Genomic DNA, 20,287 nt, shown 5'->3' on the forward strand with positions numbered 1-20,287 from the left:
GACTTCAAACAAATAACCCAGTTTAGTATGAATCATCTGCACTCATTGGTCCACCAAACAACAATATTTTATCGGATGTAAACTGCAAAACGGTTCTTAGATATGAAACATGTGTACCCTCTAAGCCCAGAACAAAGTGCTGGCAGATCCTGAGCAGAGGTGCCATCAAAAGTCTGTTTACTATGATGAGCAGTTGACCTTTCGTGAGTTGGAAACAGTTTGTATTTTCCCACTCCATGTAATTGCATTACAGTTCATTTTCCGGTCAAGAGACTTAGATAGTCAAGTGAGTGGGAGCAGCACAGAGAGCTGCAGAGCACTGATTTACATGTTGTAGAGGTGGTAAGATATGCAGTTTCCTGAGGCATTCCACAGAAGAATGCAGCAAAATACTAAATATCATGAACCCTACTTTACAGACTCTCTTATTAGTTGGGGATAACATTTAAAGTCTGCTACACGCTTGTTTGTAAGATGCAAGAGGCCTATTAAAAGGGCATTGTGAATAATTTATGAACTTGTTTCTTCATGAGATTCATATCATTAGATCCTATTAATTGGGATATAACAGCAGACTGCTCATCTGACCTGGTAACCATGTAGCGCATGCACATGATGAAGGTAAGATCTTCTGACTCAGCTAACCCAAATCCCCCCTCACCTCTTTCTGCCCACAGCCGTCGGCCTGTGAATGGTGCCGCTGCGAACCAAATAATGAGGTGCACTGCGTGGTGTCCGACTGCGCCGTCCCAGAGTGTGTCAACCCTGTGTACGAGCCGGAGCAATGCTGCCCCATCTGTAAAAACGGTAAATACCCATCTCTTCTGGAATTCCACACACACTTCTCAGAAGTCATTACATTTTCATTAAACCAATGACGGCAAGTGTATCCGTGGTATCACCATTTGACGGTCGTGGCTTTAGGCGATCAGGATGTAATTGATGTGTTATGAATTAAAATGATTACCTTGGGCCCGTTGGACAATAATGAGCAGTACTAGTTTTAATTATAAATGACACACTAAGCAGAGTAAACATTAGCCCATTGATTAAAGGCACGGTAGGAAGGTCTAATGGGTCCTCTGAGAGCCTTTTAACTCCCAGTGCCCTGACGCCCTTGTCTCACACACAGCCAATCCCTAAATTAGAATTATAGCATTCCAATGGTTCATTGCCTATTTACAAGGCAAAGTGGGACATTTCCCTTTGCCAGCACCAATCCTGAGGGATAGATGGAGCTTTATGACTGAAGTACAGTAACTGTTTGCCTGCAATGTGATCCTGGCTGGAATGCTCAACAACAAATAGTGCCTGTGGGTAATACTAAATGCACAACACAACACAACGTTGCAATGTTTAATCATAGATTCCTATTGTGTCCTTTTACACAGTTCATATGTGTGGTTTTGATCATTTAAGAGCTACAAGACCTAGCACAAAAAAGTGTTTCTGAAACTGATAAACAAATACATGTTCTCCCATGATTATGTGCCTTGTTATTGTATTTCATTTTCTCATTATGTTGAGGCAAAAGTATGAGTAACCCTGCTGAAAATAGGCAAAACATACAAACAAACTGAAATATTTTTCCCCCCTTATTTTTTAAAGCAGCGCTTGACCTATAAATGTGATGGGAGGAATTTGGTTTAAGGCGGTAGCTAAATGGCTATTCCATCACAACCACTCAGATTTTCTTTCACACTATTTTCTCATTTCCACTTTATCCACCTTGCCATCTTTCCTTTATTTTAACACACGAGCACACACAAACACCCACACTAACAAGGCTGCAGAAGCTGCTAGGAGAGAGCTAATCCAGGCTGACAGGACACAGTGACACCTTTGGCATTTCAGGGTAGGCCTGTCGTTTCCAGGCTCCCTAAAGGGTGCCTGGTCAGGCTCTGGCAGCCAGTTATCCCTATGGAAGCTGAGGGGCTGGGGAGAGGACAATGAAGAATGTTGTTTAGCTCCCATTTCCTGCCAAGGTACAGAGGGCTGTGAAAGGAAGACATCCACTTGTGTGCTCCGGTTAGACATGCAATCAGTGGAAGAGAGTTGTCTTTTCTTTACCTGCTACAAGCAGTTGGTTTCAAATACATATGTGAAATAATCACAACTCTTTCAAAAAGCCAAAACATTTTCTTTAAAAGGTAACAACAAGACTCCTAGACAAAACCACAAGCAGTTCATACTTGAGTGTAGTGATGTTGGTGTCCAACCCCAGACCAACACAATCACAAGTGTATTATGTTTGTTAAAGGTGTTCATTTTCAGTGACAAGTGTTTTTTAATTTAAAAAGACTAATGCTAACAGCACAGCACGGGTTTCAGCTAAATGCTAACATGATCCTGCTAACACGACAAGGCTATCCAACCCAGTCTCACGGCATTTCGTGTTCACCAACACGATTTTTAATCTATTGATTCGTGTTCACCATCACGATTTGCCCCTTTTTTTCGTGTTGCACAGCACGATTTTAAAAGCAATGTATTTCTACTGGTAACGTGTTTCGTGCCTGCAGGCTGCAGCACGTCTTTTTCTCCGGTCGGGTCGTGGAAGACCGGAAGCTGTGTGGTTCATAAAAACATGTTCTTACTCAATATCAAGCCACAGTTATTGCTTTTATTTTAAATCGTATAATTTCGGACTTTTGTTGCCGTCTGTGAGGAAAATAAATGGGGCTCAGAGCCTCAGGATACTGAAATCTGTATTTTTAAATATTTGTTTCCTTCTAATTTGTTATTCTTTTCAAAATAACACACTGTTATTTACTCACCAATAACACACAATTATCCTTGCTTTTATTTATTGGTTTAATTCCATAATCTCGGGCTTTTTTGGTGTCCGTCAGGAACTGAATTTCAAAATAAAAATAACCGGAAACAGACGTAGGCCTATAAGGGACATTTCGAGCATCATTGCGATTGTCAACATTTCTGAGTTTAGGATGGCCGAAGACACTACACTACCCATAATCCCCAGCTATCGTTTAGGACTACAGTTCCCGTAAGGTTACGCAGAGCGTCAAACAGCTGTGTGAAATGGAACGAAACCACGCCAGACTATCCAAAACTGGAATCGAACACCCCCCCAGAACTTCACATGCTGGCTATTGTGTTTCGCAAAATGTTCTATGGGACGTCTCTACTGAATGTTTTCGTTTTTCCCACAATTAGAAGTTGCCATTATTAAACACATTGGTGTTATCAAATGTAAAACATATAATTAATAAATGGGTGAAAATCACTTGTGTCCATAATGCACAGCATTATATTTATGCCGTATACCCACATGACAGCTCATTGCTACTTTGTAATTCTACTCCACTACAATTCAGAGGTTAACCTGGTATTTTTACTCCACTGCATTTATTTGAGTTACTTTGCAGATTCTGATTAATTATGTGAAATATAAACAACCCTTAAATCAGACTTTAGTTACACCTGAGTAAAATTCAGGTAAGGTGATTGTCAAGTGCCAACAATCAGGAGAGATATTTGATAGTTGGTGCTTGAGAAGACTAAACATGTATCTGCAATTGACATGAATGGAAACAAGTAATAAAGTATATTCATTACTCGTTATTCTCTACTAATAGTTAATTAAAGACTGTATATTATGGCTATTTTGCACATCCCTTTCAAGATTTTCAAAGGTTTATCGACATATCATACACACAACTACGGTGTAGTTATGCAATGAATGAAAAACTTGGGTCACAGTTTCCTCAACAGTGCATTACAAGACATCTATCAATATGTGTGTACCTCCACCAGTAAACTGCCATATTCTGCACATTTCTTATTCTATCTACATACATAAGAGTATAATTAATGTGTATAATATCAGTTAAAATAAGTGCTTCAACATAGTTAACATTGCAGGAAAGCAATATATTAGACGTTAATTACTTTGTCAGGCTTAATATTTAATATGTAATGTTTAAATAAAGGTTTTTCTGTTTTGCACCTCCTCCTATTAATATCTGTGTACATCCTGCACTAAACTGTTTTATTGTAGAGATCACTTATAGTATCTTCTTGATTTTGTATATTCTATATTTCTATATTTATACTTTCCCCCTATGAAAGTAGTACTCTTAATATTTTTGTAATCAAATATTCACATAAAAACAATAATTCAATAACGTGCTTTAACCACTAGGAGGTGCACACAGCCATAATAACTTTGTATTATTAGTGTGTATGTACAACATCTGAAGATGTATAGTTTTATGCATGCTTTCACATCATTTTACAGCATATTGCTATACTATTTCAGACTCACTATTTACATTCTTACATTCCAAGAAAATCAGTAATATCTTTGAAAACTACAGTCCTTTTCTCTCAGCTGTGCACCGTTATGGTGTAAATATAACCTATCTATGAATTAGATCAAATGTAAAAGTCAGCCGAATTAGTGTTGATACTGCAAGGAGACGTATTGTGTGAAGAGAAATTGAAGATGTTGTTTAATTGTTGATATATTTATGATCCACGTCAATTATTCAGTTTCAGCGCCATTTCTTCCAGTTTTTCCAAAGGTCTTCTCATCAGGGCTCTCTAAATAAAGAACTATGGCAGATCTGTAATATGTAATGCAGCCGAACCGTGTATTACAATGCCGTTATGTGATGACTTTCAAAGAGAAAAGCAAGAGCACTCGGAATTAAGTATTATTTTATACTTTTAAAATGTTTTCCGGATTTCATATAATATAAACAACAAATCCCAGCATGCATTGCGGCTAACACATCCAATCAGCGAGCTTAAAACCATAGCTGAGGATCTTGGGTAATCGCTCGAAATGCCTACGTCTGTTTCCGGTTATATTTATTTTGAAATTCAGTTCCTGACGGACGCCAAAAAAGACCGAGATTATGGAATTAAACCAATAAATAAAAGCAAGGATAATTGTGTGTTATTGGTGAGTAAATAACAGTGTGTTATTTTGAAAAGAATAACAAATTAGAAGGAAAAAGATTTAAAAAATACAGATTTCAGTATCCTGAGGCTCTGAGCCATTTATTTTCCTCACAGACGGCAACAAAATTCCGAAATTATACGATTTAAAATAAAAGCAATAACTGTGGCTTGATATTGAGTAAGAACATGTTTTTATGAACCACACAGCTTCCGGTCTTCCACGACCCGACCGGAGAAAAAGACGTGCTGCACCCTGCAGGCACGAAACACATTACCAGTAGAAATACATTGCTTTTAAAATCGTGCTGTGCAACACGAAAAAAAGGGGCAAATCGTGTTGGTGAACACGAATCAATAGATTAAAAATCGTGTTGGTGAACACGAAATGCCGTGAGACTGGGTTGGGCTATCATGTTAGGATATGTAGCTTACCATGTTCAAGTTCTCGGTTTAGCATGTTAACATTCACCAATTAGCTCTAAAATCCAGAGATATTTATACAGTCTATAAGTAAAAGCAGATGATGTTATTTTAGTTGACAACAGTTATCTTTTTCCTTATTATTTTGTTGTGAAGTATGAAAGTGTTTAGCTTCACACAATCCTTTGGAGACACATGTCGAAATCACAAAATAATATATTTAGGGATATTATCACAAAATGGTATGTGCCTCACTAGTTCCAGAACTGAAGAAGCGTAATATACAGAGATCTGATTGGTTACTTCTTACATTAGACAGCGTTGTGGTTAAAGGGGCTGTAGCTTCTGTAGACAAAAACTGCAGCATATAAGAAGTTCTGAAATAATATCTATACTCTGCATTAGCACTGTTCAGCTCAACCCACTCACTTTGAGAAAGATAAAGAACATTTTTGGCTTCTTTTAATGTCAAAACCAATCAGAATCGTCGAAGGGTGGCCTGTTTGCTTAGGTCTGAAATGTTATTGAATGTTTAAAATGTAATTGTTGTTAAAAACCCACACTGATAATTTAGTTATTGATTTGGAAAGTAAAATGTGTTTTAATACTTGGGTTGAAATGAGGACAAATTTGGTTGATTAGTGATCTTTTTTTCCAGATTACTTACTATAATTAAATTTAAAGCAGGTCAGAATCTTAACGCTTTTTAACTAAATGTGTTCTGGTTACAGCCGTGATATTCGGATGTCTTTTGACTAACAATGCTTCTGCATTGGCCGCCTGCTGCCCTTTTGTTGAAACTTTCCATAAATAGGATGTGGCTTTTTAGCTCATCTGCTTCTTGGTGTTTCACCCTGAAAACAGCAGCAGAAAGCACAAAGCCGCACAATGGAATAGTCAGCCAGGGGAGGGCTTATCTCCCAGAACCATGTTCATTGAGTCCGACTGATTCAGCTCTAATATTTATCAGGAGTTATACTGTACATTTATCAGGGGATACATGTAATTATAAATTTATCAGGGGATACATGTAATTATATAATTCTCATGAAGATATTTATAATGAGAAGTAGTGAATTGGCCAGCGTTCTGTCACTAAAATAGGATTAAACCATGTATAGATCTCTCTGGAAACTGTCACTGTGGATTTTTAACAGACGTATCATGCAGTAGCAGAGCCATAGAGCTGACGGCAATGAGGTAACACATTCAGACTGACATTTATATGGACAAGCAATTTTGTTGTGAATTAGAGGTTTTTGGCAGGTGGTTTTGAATGGAATCATTTCCCACCTCTAGGCAATAGCTATGATTATATTTGAACCAAATCGACTGTAATGAGCCTTAATGCGTATGCACTCCTTAAGCTGCAGTCAGGGAAAGTGTAATATGCAGGGACAGTTTGACACAGGACAAACATTTTCTGACTTCACTACATTTTATTGGCCATGAATCGATCACAGGCTCGGACGGTGACAGTGTGTCCTTCGGACAGTGACAGGTAGCGGAAACTCTGTCCTTGTGGCTCCAAGTCTATCCGGCTATAAACAATCACACTTGGCAGCCAGAACCAGTGACCCTCTTCCCTCATCAACCTCCACTGAGTTTGTCCTGTAACCTGTGCCAGCTGTCCAGAGGTGGATCAATGAGAGTTAAGACTTGGCAAGCGTTCACAATGTCTCCTCTGAGCTCAGATCAAAGAGCTTTTATCAGGTCCGGATAGATAAGGGGACTCATGTGTGCTAAGGCAAAGGTTGGGGGTACTAGGTAGCCAACACCTCCTTTTGCAGGTGTCACATGGAGGTGTTTGCCCCCCTGAAGCTTGTTTTCGCTCATAAACACTGCAGAAGATTAAAACTAGGTCGACAAACATCTGAACCAAAAGCTTGTGAAACATTGCGAGTTACTGGCCAACCCTAGTTGACTAACGCTAGGCTGAATTTGACAACATAAAGCATAAAGTGTTCCTTTGTCAGTTTGGAAAGTTCTCCTACCTCTTTAGTTAAACAACCATATACAGTCTGGCAGGCGTTACAAAAAACACCAGATTCAGAGACAGTTTCATCCCACAGGCTATAAGACTGTTAAACACCTGAACTGTTGAAACGACATCCATAACATTCATCTGCTACTTAGTAATTATTTATCTATTTATCTAATATATCATTCCAATAGCTTGCATATAGACTCTTATTTCACTTTTTTTAAACTATTTTTCTTTTTGTATTTACTTGCACTATATTTTTCTGTTTTTCTGTATTATTGTGTTGCACTGTTGGCGAAGCCTGTGACCTAAGATTTTCATTGACATAACTACTCTGTAGCTATGTTCGTATGACAAATAAAGAACCTTGAACCTTGACCAACTTAAAGGTAGAGTAGGTAATTCCCTTCAGAATGAAATGAATTTAATACATTAAATACTTGACAATGACAATAAATATATAAAAAAATGTCATCTGTGGAAGACGTGGCGCTGTAAAAAGCAAGATCAATTATTTTAGCCGGCCCGGCTAAAATAACTGGATGGCCTACCTGCCTGTCAGCCTTCCATCTGTGCACAAACTTATCTCGTGCCCTCATTGGTCATGTGCGCTTGCGTGTGTGTTGGAGGAGGGGCTCTGTAAGGAAGTCTGAAGGAAGGGGCAGATTTTTTTCGGCTGCGTACTTTCAAATTCTAGCGCACTCGAGCTGGTTTCTCCATTCTTACCTACCCCACCTTTAAGTAATGAAACTAGTAACATGCAACATACAGTACACAATAACAGCCATGCAGCTAGGTTTGACCTACTTTTACTTAACATTTTGAAGTACTTTCACATTTAGTGGAGTATGTTCACAGTTTGGTACTGCTACTTTTATTTTTAAAGAATCTGAAGGATTATTTCCCCTCTGTTTTTGGAAATTAGTACATTCAAAGTCATGCCGCTGCTTATATATTGAAGAAGTCAATCTGACCCATTTGACTTGTCCGTGTGACTTTCAATATGTATCTAAGACCATGGTCTTTACATTACCTGAATGTGTGCTTTGAGTTGCCTCATTATCACCACAGAAAACAGTAATAGGCCTATTTTACAGTGTATAGTTTGAAAATCATAGTTACTATAACATCGACAAAGGCTCAGTTATCTGTGAAGGTGTGACAGTGAGCGAACACAATACCAGGACCCTGAAATCAAAGCAGATGAATAGAATACAACTATTATTAATTTCGATAATTATACATGGGACATGTCATAATGTCCTCCATGAAACGATCCTATGTTGTGCTCAAGTTGAGTAATTGTGCAGATTTGCACACATCTGGCCGTGTCCCAAATGTACCCTGTGTAACTCGGCACTTCAGATGTACCATACAGTTACACACTTACAATGCCACCATTTCATTTGCCTGTACTATATCAAATTAGCTAGTTCACAAAGATGTCCATAAAAGTTTGCCGTGAAAGCTACTTTGTTATAAGAGTTATGAGACGTCTGAGTTTTTTATGACTACTAGTCTTGGGTCTAGCAGATTTTCTAGTGCCGAATGCTCAGAGCATTCCAAAGTCACCGTCACACCAATTGAGCTGTTGATTGCTCCATCTAAATGATTACAACCAGGACAAATGCATAGCACATTCTCCCTCTGCCCGGCTGTCTCAAAAAGTAAAGGAGTGAGACGACTTAGATTTAATAATTTAATGTGGTATTTACCAATAATAAATGCATTTCCACAAATGCTACAGTGTTTATGGCTTCCTCAAGTACAGATCTTAAAATGTACCCAGGCAAAATCTGTCTCAATAGACCGAAATGGTCAGATATGGGTATGAGGTGGTACAGTCAGACACCTTTAATTAAAGATATCAGCAGAAAGGATCCGCACAAGCAAATCCTCCAGTCTGTTAGGGACCAATCAGATGTCAAAATTAATCTGAGTTCTTTATTGTTTTAGAAGTCAGCACAGAAGTAGTGTGGGGAGAAATCATGTAAGGAATTGCTTCTTTGGCCTTTTCATACAGACTGAAGTGATTAACACCATCCTGCCTCTCAAAGCAGCGCTCTCTCTCTCTCTCACTCCCTGTACTCCAGCCTCTCTGTACTGCCAAGCCAGCTCCTGGCAGGCTTCTCCTCTTGCAGCGCATTAGGATGCAAAGCGTTCCATGTCGAGGGAGAAGGGGAGACTAACAAAAGCGCTTTAGTGTTGCAAAAACAAGCCCATCAGTGCATGCCCGTGAAAAGATCTGTACGCCTGCTCTGACTCCTTTAACTCCCCGCAGCTCTCCGCATCACTCCACCACACCTCAGAAAAGGAGAAGCCCTCAGGAGAACCACATCCATTTCTTGTCGTTCTCACTCCTGTCTCTCTCTTCCCCCCTTTCCTCCCTTCCCATGCGGCAGGTCCAAATTGCTTTGCTGGAACGACGATCATCCCAGCCGGAATTGAAGTGAAGGTGGACGACTGCACCATCTGCCGCTGCCACAACGGAGACTGGTGGAAGCCGGCTCAATGCCTGCGGAGGGAGTGCCTCAACGGCCAGACGTTGTCATAGAGAGACTCCACCGGGGATGGTGGAAAAGCTCAGGCAAGGCCCTGCCTACTGCACCATTTTGTATGATTGACAGGGCAGGAGCACAATTCCTAAGCAACCTGAGACAGCATAGCATCGAAGAGATGCGCTCACAAGCTTCACACAAACACAAATGTTGCCACCGAGAAGAAGACGGAACTTGTCTCAAGGCTGTTTCCACCCTCCGGTTTGAATCGTCCTATATATATATATTTTCAGATGTTGACTTGCTGCTCTCACACAAAAAAGTTTCTAAGCTCTTTGAACTTTGTCCTAACCATTGGCAAAGTTGAATTGCTCATGTGGATTTCTGTATGTATGCCATCTGCTTGTACTTGTCTGTCACAATCACGCAGGTGTTGTAATATTCCAACAGCAGGCAAAACAAACCGTAAGCACACTTAACAGCGCTGTTTTCTGTTTTAGTCATAACAGGATCAACACCGGTAAAAGCACTGCATAGGTGTTTCACAACTTCACTCTAAGAGCTTGTTTACAAGATGCACATCACACATTACTGTTTGTGTCTTCATAAGGCTTTGTGTCACTATGGCAGGAACTCACCTCTAACACTTAGATTATGCTACTGTCCATTTTATAAACTGCTGTAAAACCCCAGAACACTGATTTGTGTGCATGCTATGGTTTTGAATCATGTCTCTGTATCGAAGCAGCACAGCCAGGGGAAGATGGAATGAAAGTAAAGTTGGTAGAGAGCAACTCTGAGAAGATGTAAAACTCTGCATCACAACAACAAGTCTGGGCAGCCTCTGCTGGCTTAATCGTCGTTATTGTTTTCTCTCAGTGGTCCATATTCTCGAAAATATTCCCGCTAACTAACTGCTTGAACTTGTTATCAAAGCAATTAGCGAGCCAAAAGCAGCCTGCTTTAATTTCCTTTAATCAAGGAGTATTCTGTGATAGATCATCCAGCTGGGTGCTTGGCGCTGCCGCAGCCTGCATGCTGGGCCCGCTCCAGAACCAGCAGACAAAAGGAGGGCATCTGCATTTGTCTAAATGCTTTTTAGGCAGCATTCACAAGCACATTGTCCATGAGAGCATTCACAATCACACCATTCATCGGCAATCTCAAAGCCAGTGTGTTGCTCTGCACCCAGTGAAGAACATAAGGCTTGGTAAAATACAAATCTCTAACATAATGTAATAGGTCTTCAGTTCCACCCGTTCCCCATATGGTAGAATAGCTCTCCCGATGTGGCAATACGATAAGAGACAAGCTAATGTATTGCCTTGATGTTTTCCAGACAAACAAAACACCCAATTAAAGCCCCCCAAACACCATTTTTTTGGGGAAATTATAAATAGTAGTCATTAATTCAAAGGTGAATTCCAGTAAACTCATGCCATTCATCAACAGAATATTTTTCCATTTCCAGAAAATCCGTTCCTTTGAACCTTTTAGACACTATTCCAGGGCGGTGATGGATGCGTTGCTTAATAGCAGCTCACAGCACTCTGTAATGAGCCAGACATGAACATAGGATACAGCCCAATGACTAAAGAGGTACATTACCTAAAAGGCACTAAAACTCATTTAAAAAGAATATCACAGGATGAAGCATAACGCTGCAGCACATGGTTGTTGGAGGAAAGAAAGGAAAGAAGCGTGGGTGCATTTCAATATAAGGTGCAACAACAAGGCTAGGGGCATTTGATCATTAAGCTACAGTGATTTAGTGTCTCTTAATATGAAAAGACATTCCTCATCTCTCTGGATTGACGTCCGCAGACTCAAAACAAAACTGACATCTACAGTTTATCAATCACAGCGTCAGTGATCCAGACATTTTCAAATGAATAAAAGAGCGTCATTATTCTTAATTACTTTAGATGCCAAATCATTATTCAGCAAATATATTGAATACCTTTACTGGATAGCAAAGAGCAGAGTGAGCGTTCCAGGGCTCAGAGGCATGGCTGCCACCACCGATGCCTTATTACTATTCCAGATAAGATTTACTCAGCATGGCCTTTGGCTTTATACAGTATGAACAGCTCAGGCTGATTTAAGCACTGCTTTGTTTGCGGTGTAAAGTTATGTAATGCCCAAAACGAGCATTTGAAATTCCTGTAACTGCCAGAAGGGGTGAATTAGCGGGAGTATTGGGGCTACAAGTGCTAGGACATTTATTCAATAACGGGTGGAAAATCAGATCATAATTTACAGATAGATTGGGAAATACACTGTTTTTGGTTTAAGTAAGTGTAGAAGAAGAAAAAAATGGCCGATAGAAGTATCGCAAAGACTTGATTGAAATGTCAATGTGAGTTTTATTGTTGTGATTTAATTTCCTTCTGACTAGGGATTCCATTACTGCTCTTCTCATTCATTCGCAAGCTGTCAACAAGGTGTGAAGGTATGAGAGTAGAGGGTGAAGGTCAACGCATCAAGAAAAACATAATGCAATTGTTCCTCCAAGAGTTGTGATTTAGTCTGCTGGTGGAAAGCAACAAATAATAAAAATCCAATCAAAAAGCAATTCATATATTCAAAACAGACAGTAGATGAAGAAAACGGTGGCATATGTGTTCACCCCAGCAGACTGTACTGGTGCATATGTCGCTCTGCACTGCAAAATGGTTGAGCATAAACAGTTGTCATGGAAATTACTTTTAAAGCTGTCATTTACAACTAAAGAGGAGCGTTTAGGATCCGTGTGGACATGCAGTAGATTCCTTTGTGTGTCGTTTGAAATGGGCTGCATTTAAGAACACAATAAGAAAAAAGGCATTTCAGAGAGGCTCTGCCCGGGCAAACCTAGAGAAATTACATTCCTCATTGCAGATATGTGAATCTGCAGTTTCAAGGACAGCAGTCTGCCCTTTGTTTTCTGCCAAGAGTCTTTATGTCCGTCTGTAAATGTCTATTCCAACCTCCCCCCATTGTCTCATTGTTCACACTGCAGGCTTGTACATGTGCATTTTGTAATCGGTACACCATCCGCTCTTTCCATGAGACACTGACTAACTGTAGCTGGAAACCGTGAATGATTTTTTCTGGTCGTTTTTGTTTGTTTTTTTAGCAAAAAAACTGTTACATAAAGTGTGCCTGAAAACCAACACAGTACTATGTGGAACACGAAGAGAGAAACACTGTTATTATACAATCAATTGTAGATTTGGGGGCACCAAGGGTCTGTTCATTCAAAGGTGGGATAGTATCATTTCTATAAGGACATTAAGATTTATGTTTAAAATGAACAGCATCTTTGATTGTAAATGACCACATGCTTGCAGGTTCACGCTGTACAAGAAACAACAAAACCACATTTAAAAAAGTTAAAGAACCCTTGGTGTCCCCATGTTGTTCATATGTAAATATCTTTAAAACGTATAATGTGTATTCTGAAGTGGAGTTAAAAAAAAAAGAAAGACGTAAGAAATGTGGAAAATGTGTATTATTCATTGAGGCAAAAACTATTTTATTAAATAGACATGAAAAGAAGTGTTATTCAACAAAAGTGAGTGTGGATTTCTTTTTTTGTAAACATGCTGATGCTTCTGGACACAATTCAAGATGAAAGCACAAGATTAACAACTAAGGGAAAATGTGTAATATAAGTCTGCCAAAAGAACAGATTTTCTCGGCACTTGAATGAACCGTATTATGTTCTGCACAAACACAAGATGCAACAAACAAGAAACAATGTGTGTTACCCACGACACAGCCAAACTCCGGGGCCATTTTTCCGACGCTAAACATTGCAGGATAAATAGAAGGTGCAGTATTTTCCTGGGGCTATGTGAGAAAGACTAAATATAAAATACCAGTGCTTAATGCTTGTGATATGCTCAGTGCGTTCAAGGGCATTACTCACAGGTTCATTCCTGCTTCCATTTCATTACAAGTCCGACTGGGCTTCTATCTCGTCCGCACTACTAATTGCCTTCCAGAACCTCCCGCCGTGGACAAGAAAAGGAAAGCAATTTTATGCAGCACATCGCAATCAATAGCAATTAGGTGCATCCCAGACTAATCCCATTGAAAATGGCATCTTGGGAGATGGCCAGTAGGCGACCTCTTAAAGCACACATACCTCCAGGCAGTGGGGAACACACACGCACACAATTTAGGTGGACACAGCAAGTGCCAATGCTGTGAGGGAACTTTAATTGCTTTGTTTTTCCTACTATACACTTTTTGTTGAATCTTTGTTGATCTTTTCAGGGACCTACTCACTGCATTTGTATCAAACACGCATTATCAATTAGATATGTATCCTTGTGTGGTAAACTAGTGCAGATTATGGAATGCAATCGCACTCTAAAACCACACAGTAAACACAGCGGCAGGCTAGACATTGATTTGAGTGCGACACACACACACAACAGATACAACTGCATACTGCTAGTGATAGTGGAGAAGGACCAACAGCGATGCAGGAATTGTTGGTGTGGTGGTGAAGAGGGAGCAATTTACCAGTAGATCTACTTCATCTATGGCCAAGACCTCGGGGTAATAACCTGAGGAATCAGAGTGAGGACACAAGCAGCTGAAGTGGGTTTCCTTCACAGTGTGGCAGTGCTCACCTTTAGAAAGAGCGAGGAGTCTGAACATCTGGATTGATCTGAAGTAATGTTTCTGCTTCTTCACGATGCAGGAAGTCAGTTAAGGTGCTTCAGGTCATCTGACAGGGATTAGTACGGCAAGCTTCCAGGTGAAGGGTTTTTTCCAGGCGTGTTCATCACAACAGTATCAGCACTTGTTTATAGTGTGCATCATATGTAGGAGACATATTTCACCCGCGAAAAATGAACAAACAGCAAATTGGGCACATTGGCACTTTATTATTTTAAGCAACATTAAAATGTTTTGGTGATAACTGTCAACTTAATCATTGCATATCCAAAAAACAAAGAGAGAACATGATGACCATGCTTAAGGACACGTTATAAAAGAGCTCAATTGTTATTGAATATATGAAAACCTGTTTAAACCGATGTTTGAGGGTGAGACACGGGGAGGAGTCGGAAGGCAGCGATGCAGTCGATGATCCAGTTGGAGGGAGCGGACCACACCTTACCCCTCCTCACCGCTGGTGGCTTGTGGGGGCACTGGCGGTCAAAGATGATGTACTGGGTGCAGAGGGCCTGGTCGGAGCCCGGCAGAGCGTGGTAGGCCGCAGCGTTCAGGGTCTGCGTCACGTCGCTGTCGGGCTTGGGCTGCCGGATCAGGAGCTGACCCCCCCCCTCCCTGAGCAGCTTGGTGAGCTTGTCTTTGGACGGCGCTTTGAAGGAGCCAAGGAGGAAGAAGAAACAGCCATCGAAGAGCAGTGGGAGCTACAAAATATTAATTCAAGCATTAGTAGGGGGGCTTTTATTAAAGGTCCCTTATTATACTGTTTTTCATCAATATATTATAGGTCTCAGATATATACAAAACATGTCTCTGAAGTGTTTGGCTCCAAACACCAAACAGATCATTGCAGCATTACCCATAATCCCCTCTGTTTCAGCCCTGTTTCAAAAGTGCTGATTCTCTGTCTGTTAAAGTTTAGATGAAAATAAGGAGCCCCTCCCCACGCCCCTCTGAGAGAGATTTGGTTAGAAAGAACACAATGGTGCTCTAGGAGGAGATTCAGGTGCTAAGGGGGGGGGGGGGGTTACCTTGGTTGGTGATTGGCTAATGGTTACACAAGCCAAAAAATCGTTATGACATAAAATGGCTAAAATCTGATCAGCTCATTTTCAGATGGGTTTTTATATAAATGGATCAGGACAAAAAGAGAGCTAATCTTTTTTTCCTGAAACTTTCAGAATGTCTTAACACAGAGGGGACACATGTTGATGTAGAAAAGACTTGAAAATGTGGATTTTGCATAATACCAAAACCTTTAAAATCTAAAACACAACATTATCTTCTTTATAAAAAAACATGTTAGACACCAGAATAAAAACCTCAGTTCTTGGAAGAACAGTGGCACAAGGATTAAAGTCTCTCCTTTTGTCCATGACGGAGTTAAACTCTCATATTTCTAAGTGTCTGTGTGGAGGCTTTGTATTTACTTCTTTGCAGAAGAGCCAGGAGACCATTTATCAGCACCGTTCTCCAGGCAGACCTCAGAACCATTTAGCATTGGTGTTCAAAGCAGCAGTGAATTAGGCCACTGGAGACTCTTCTGTTCTCTGCACCAATGAACTCGACTGTTTTTGGGGAGTAAACCGGCTCCCTCAAGAGTTTCTAGTGAGAACAATATTTGACTTTTTGGTTGGGTTTCACTTTTACTTGGAAATGGAAATGTTAAATTTGCAAGACAGACAGAAAGAGAAGCTGACAATACGGACAGCCTAGATCAACTAGACTAGCATGTGTTTATAACCATGCCTGACTGCACACGCATCAATATAACAAGCCCTGTATAGACTACACAAGTGCCAATCCTTAAAAATATATATCTCTTACAATTTAATATATACAGACAATGTCTATTAGAAGTTACTACCATCTGACTTTTTCATATTTCATAATTTTACTTATTTCAGCCTTGAGGGTGTCTGTATACGCGTTGCCATCTAGTAGAGGCAGGGTGTCCCTGTTCTTTCTAAAATGACAAAAGCTCCGTCAACTTTCATAGGGCTCGGAATGGAAGCTGCAGTCCTCGTTTGCACTGAGGTCAGGACTCTGACTCGCCCACAGCGGGACATTAATGTCGTTGATATTTGGTAGGCTCTCCAGTACAGCCTTGACTTTGTTTGGAGTAGTTGCTGCTGTGGGAAATAAATCCTCTCCCAACTTACAGCTCTCTCCCACAGCAACAAGGCTTCCTCCAGGACTGTGCTAGTATTTTGCTGCATTAAGTTTACTCTCCACCCTTATAAACCTTACAAGGCGACTTGCAAAGAAGCTTCCCCACTGCATCATCCTTTAACACGTGGCTTTGAGGTGGGGTTAGTGTGTTCTTGCTGGTTTATGGTATTTATTTAACACCAAAAACAGCCTTTGATATCGTCTAACCCTGCCTTCGCTAATTGATGACTCACTCGTCATCCTGCACGAGTTTGTGTCCATTGTTCTGAAAAACGCTGATAGAGTATATTCGTGTTATCGCAAAGGGTTGAATGCTGATGTTATCAATGTTTCTATCTACTATTATTACAAGTTATGTCTATAGTTAACCTAATATGATCAGATCTGAAACATTTGGCCCTTCCTACATCCAGGACATGGTTAAACTGTACACCCCAGCACGTGCTCTACGCTCTGCATCAGCCAAACGACTCGCTGCACCCTCGCTGCGAAGGGGACCCAAGTTCCCATCAGCAAAAACACGTGGGTTTGCTATCCTGGCTCCAAAATGGTGGAATGAGCTCCCCATTGAAATCAGGACCGCAGAAAGCTTACACACCTTCCGGCGCAGACTGAAAACTCATCTCTTTCGACTCCACTTCGAGCGATAGAATTACTAACAAAGAGCTGCTAACAGAGCACTTATATACTAATAAAGGACTGGCTTATCTATAGCCAGTTGAGTAGCACTTGAAACGATTGGCTCTTTGAAACCTGATGTTCTTATATGATTCTGTTTTCTTCAAGGTTGTGTCTTCCTGGTCGAATGTACTTATTGTAAGTCGCTTTGGATAAAAGCGTCAGCTAAATGCAATGTAATGTAATTTGAAGTTTTTTCTTTTGGTGCGATTAAAAGAAAACAACTAAATTACAAATTGGAGTTTCAAAAATCCAAGGAAAGAATTAAAGGAAGTACTTTTCATGCTACTCCATGCTGATGAGGAATAACAATGCGTCACTGTCTGGAAAGGCAAGACAGAGTCTAGACCAGGGGTGTCAAACTCAAGGCCCGCGGGCCAAATCCGGCCCGTGACCTCCTTTGATGTGGCCCACAAGAGCTTGCAAACAATATAGTATAACAATTGGTGTAATTGTTGAGTATTTGCTTTAAACTATTTGCCCTAGACTTCTGCTTTCAGACGTAATTATTTATGAAGTTATTACCAGAACTGATAATAATCCAATGCAGAGCCAATAATACATTATTTAATATATATGATATATTTATATATGTAGATTGATATAGTCTTAACGTGACAACCGGCCCTTTGAGTGCAACCATAATTCTGATGTGGCCCACAATGAAATTGAGTTTGACACCCCTGGTCTAGACAATCTATAATCATCTATTAGAGGAGTTTGTTTGTGTGCGTCTCAATTACCAAGCTGCATCTGTTGATGCGACTTCGCTGTGGGCCTTCTCCCGCTTCGTGCTCATTTTCAGGCATCCACTCGCCTGCCTGCAGACATGCCTCCACCCCTGGCATCAAAGAAAAAGAGAAAGTTACAGCTAATTATATTGACTTAAAAGAGGCAATTGTGAGGGGAGAAAGACTAAGCTCATGTTGAGTTGGAAGATTGTAGTATTGGCAGAGCTGCAGTTGTTGACAGAGAGAGATGCCCACAGCCTGATGGAGTTAATGATGCAAGCCTCGTTTTAAGCATCTCCAGCTTAAGCAGAATTTGAGCATCATCTCTCGCTCTCTTCATCTCTGGAGGTTTTACAAAGTCAAATTAGTGCCGTGTGACAGCCAGCATCTTTTCAGTTAGAGAATCATCTTTATTTCTAAGTCCTTACAAAAAGCATCTTAAAAGACAGACACGTTTTATTTGAAAAGAGTGTAGGCATCGGAGGGACACAAGTTACATATTTGAATGAGCCCCCCACTGTCACAGATAAGAAATGCTTTTTAACAACACCGATCCCTGTGCTGCAGATCCCTGTAAATGTTCTGTTACTGAATACCATGGTGGGGTATAAGAAAAAGTTGTATATTATAACAAACTACACTTGTTGTAAAAGAGTATAAAGGGTGTGAAAGATATCCGAGCATTAAGCTAAGCCTCCACTTCGAGCGATAGAATTACTAACAAAGAACTGCTAACTGAGCACTTATATACTAATAAAGGACTGGCTTATCTAAAGCCAGTTGAGTAGCACTTGAAATGTTTGGCTCTATGAAACCTGATGTACTTATATCATTCTGTTTTCTTCAAGGTTGTGTCTTCCTGGTCGAATGTACTTATTGTAAGTCGCTTTGGAGAAAAGCGTCAGCTAAATGTAATGTAATGAATAACACTTCCAACTGTTGCAGTCTATGATTCACACAATGCTTCCAGCTGCAAGATGTGGTGGCATGAACAGGTGAGGGTAAAGTGTGTGTCTATATCTTGTCACGATACAGCACCGTGTCATGAACCAGCACATAACACACACACACACAGTCTGCAGTCCTGTGGTCGAGTGTAATTACATTTATTCATCCCCCTTAATTTGACAGCCTTCCTTCACAGGGAACGTGCCAGAGACTTGGGCAGAGACGAGGGGAGATACTGCGGGTAATCGCTCCGGACGCTGGCGTTTAGAGCCGAGGAGCCATTAGCATATTTGCTAATTACGTTCACAAAGACTTGGAGCAGAAAATATTTCACATTCCTTCCTTCCCGAGTCAATGAATAAGTGAACAGCCAGATGAACGTACTTCATTGGTTATACATGAAACCAACTGGATACTATAGTTGGACTTTTATGAAATTCTGAAGGTCAATTCTGACACTACCGACTCCATGTGGGGTACAACAGCTCCTTCTTTATCCATAATCAGTCTCTTAATTACCAACCGCTGTGTGCAGGTGTGCAAATGCGGCATAGCAGCAAAACATCACCCCACAGTTGAGGCCTTGGTTCAATGCCTAGTATTAATGCCTCCATTAATAAGCAAGTGTGTAATTGGACAGGTGCCCAAGAGCAGCCTCCTGCTAGCAAATAACATGTGAGGACACAGAGAGATAGCACATGGTTGCACATGTCGTCCTGTCAATGGATGAAAGTAGCAGTGGCAGGAACAGAGGTTTAGGGAAATTAGTCAAAATAGTGAAATAAAGATAAGAAGAGGTAAAGTTCGAAACCCGCTCCTGCCGCCACTGCGTCAGGCCGTTGTGTCCTTGGGCGAGACACTTCACCCGGATTTGCTCCTGTGGGTATTGTCCACAGTACATGTATGATACTAATGTGTACTTGTAAAAGCGCCTCGATGACTTTGAGGCGTGAAGATGGACGGTGTGGCGCAGTGCGCTGTGCAATGATCATCAGATCAAGGGGTGAAACCCGCCGCTGCTGCGTCTGTAAAGCCGTTGTGTCCTTGGGCAAGACACTTCACCTGAACTTGCTCCTGTGGGTAATGTTTATCTGTAAAGCGCTTTGAGCACTGGAAAAGCGCTATAATAAATGTAAGGAATTATTATTAATTATTAAAGATCAACATTTTGGGATATGGGCTTTAAGTGTTTATTGAGAGTGAGATGAACTTCCTGCATATTCAGAGTGTTGATCTGCAGTCTGAGGAAGGGGAAA

At 40.6% G+C, this 20,287-nt stretch overlaps 2 protein-coding genes across 4 annotated transcripts in view; one reads left to right on the forward strand and one right to left on the reverse strand.

The window, feature by feature from the left end:
* Positions 1 to 13,437, forward strand: part of vwc2l (von Willebrand factor C domain containing 2 like) — a 33,343-nt gene extending 19,906 nt beyond the window's left edge. For 2 of the 3 annotated variants that reach the window (XM_034109412.1, XM_034109410.1), the window contains exons 3-4: positions 678 to 807; positions 9,736 to 13,437. In XM_034109412.1, coding sequence (XP_033965303.1) covers positions 678 to 807; positions 9,736 to 9,887 — 282 coding nt within the window. In that variant the 3' untranslated portion in view covers positions 9,888 to 13,437. The remainder of the gene's footprint in view (positions 1 to 677; positions 808 to 9,735) is intronic. The other variant, XM_034109413.1, reaches the window with a different exon arrangement.
* A 1,257-nt stretch (positions 13,438 to 14,694) lies between these two features.
* bard1 (BRCA1 associated RING domain 1) overlaps positions 14,695 to 20,287 on the reverse strand; it is a 32,077-nt gene continuing 26,484 nt past the window's right edge. The window contains exons 10-11 of the mRNA XM_034110175.2: positions 18,096 to 18,193; positions 14,695 to 15,206 (exon numbers count right to left, since the gene is read on the reverse strand). Of these exons, the coding sequence (XP_033966066.1) occupies positions 14,859 to 15,206; positions 18,096 to 18,193 (446 nt within the window). The 3' untranslated portion in view covers positions 14,695 to 14,858. The remainder of the gene's footprint in view (positions 15,207 to 18,095; positions 18,194 to 20,287) is intronic.

Source organism: Pseudochaenichthys georgianus, chromosome 21 (genome assembly GCF_902827115.2).
Source record: "Pseudochaenichthys georgianus chromosome 21, fPseGeo1.2, whole genome shotgun sequence".
NCBI classification, from domain to species: Eukaryota; Metazoa; Chordata; class Actinopteri; order Perciformes; family Channichthyidae; genus Pseudochaenichthys; species Pseudochaenichthys georgianus.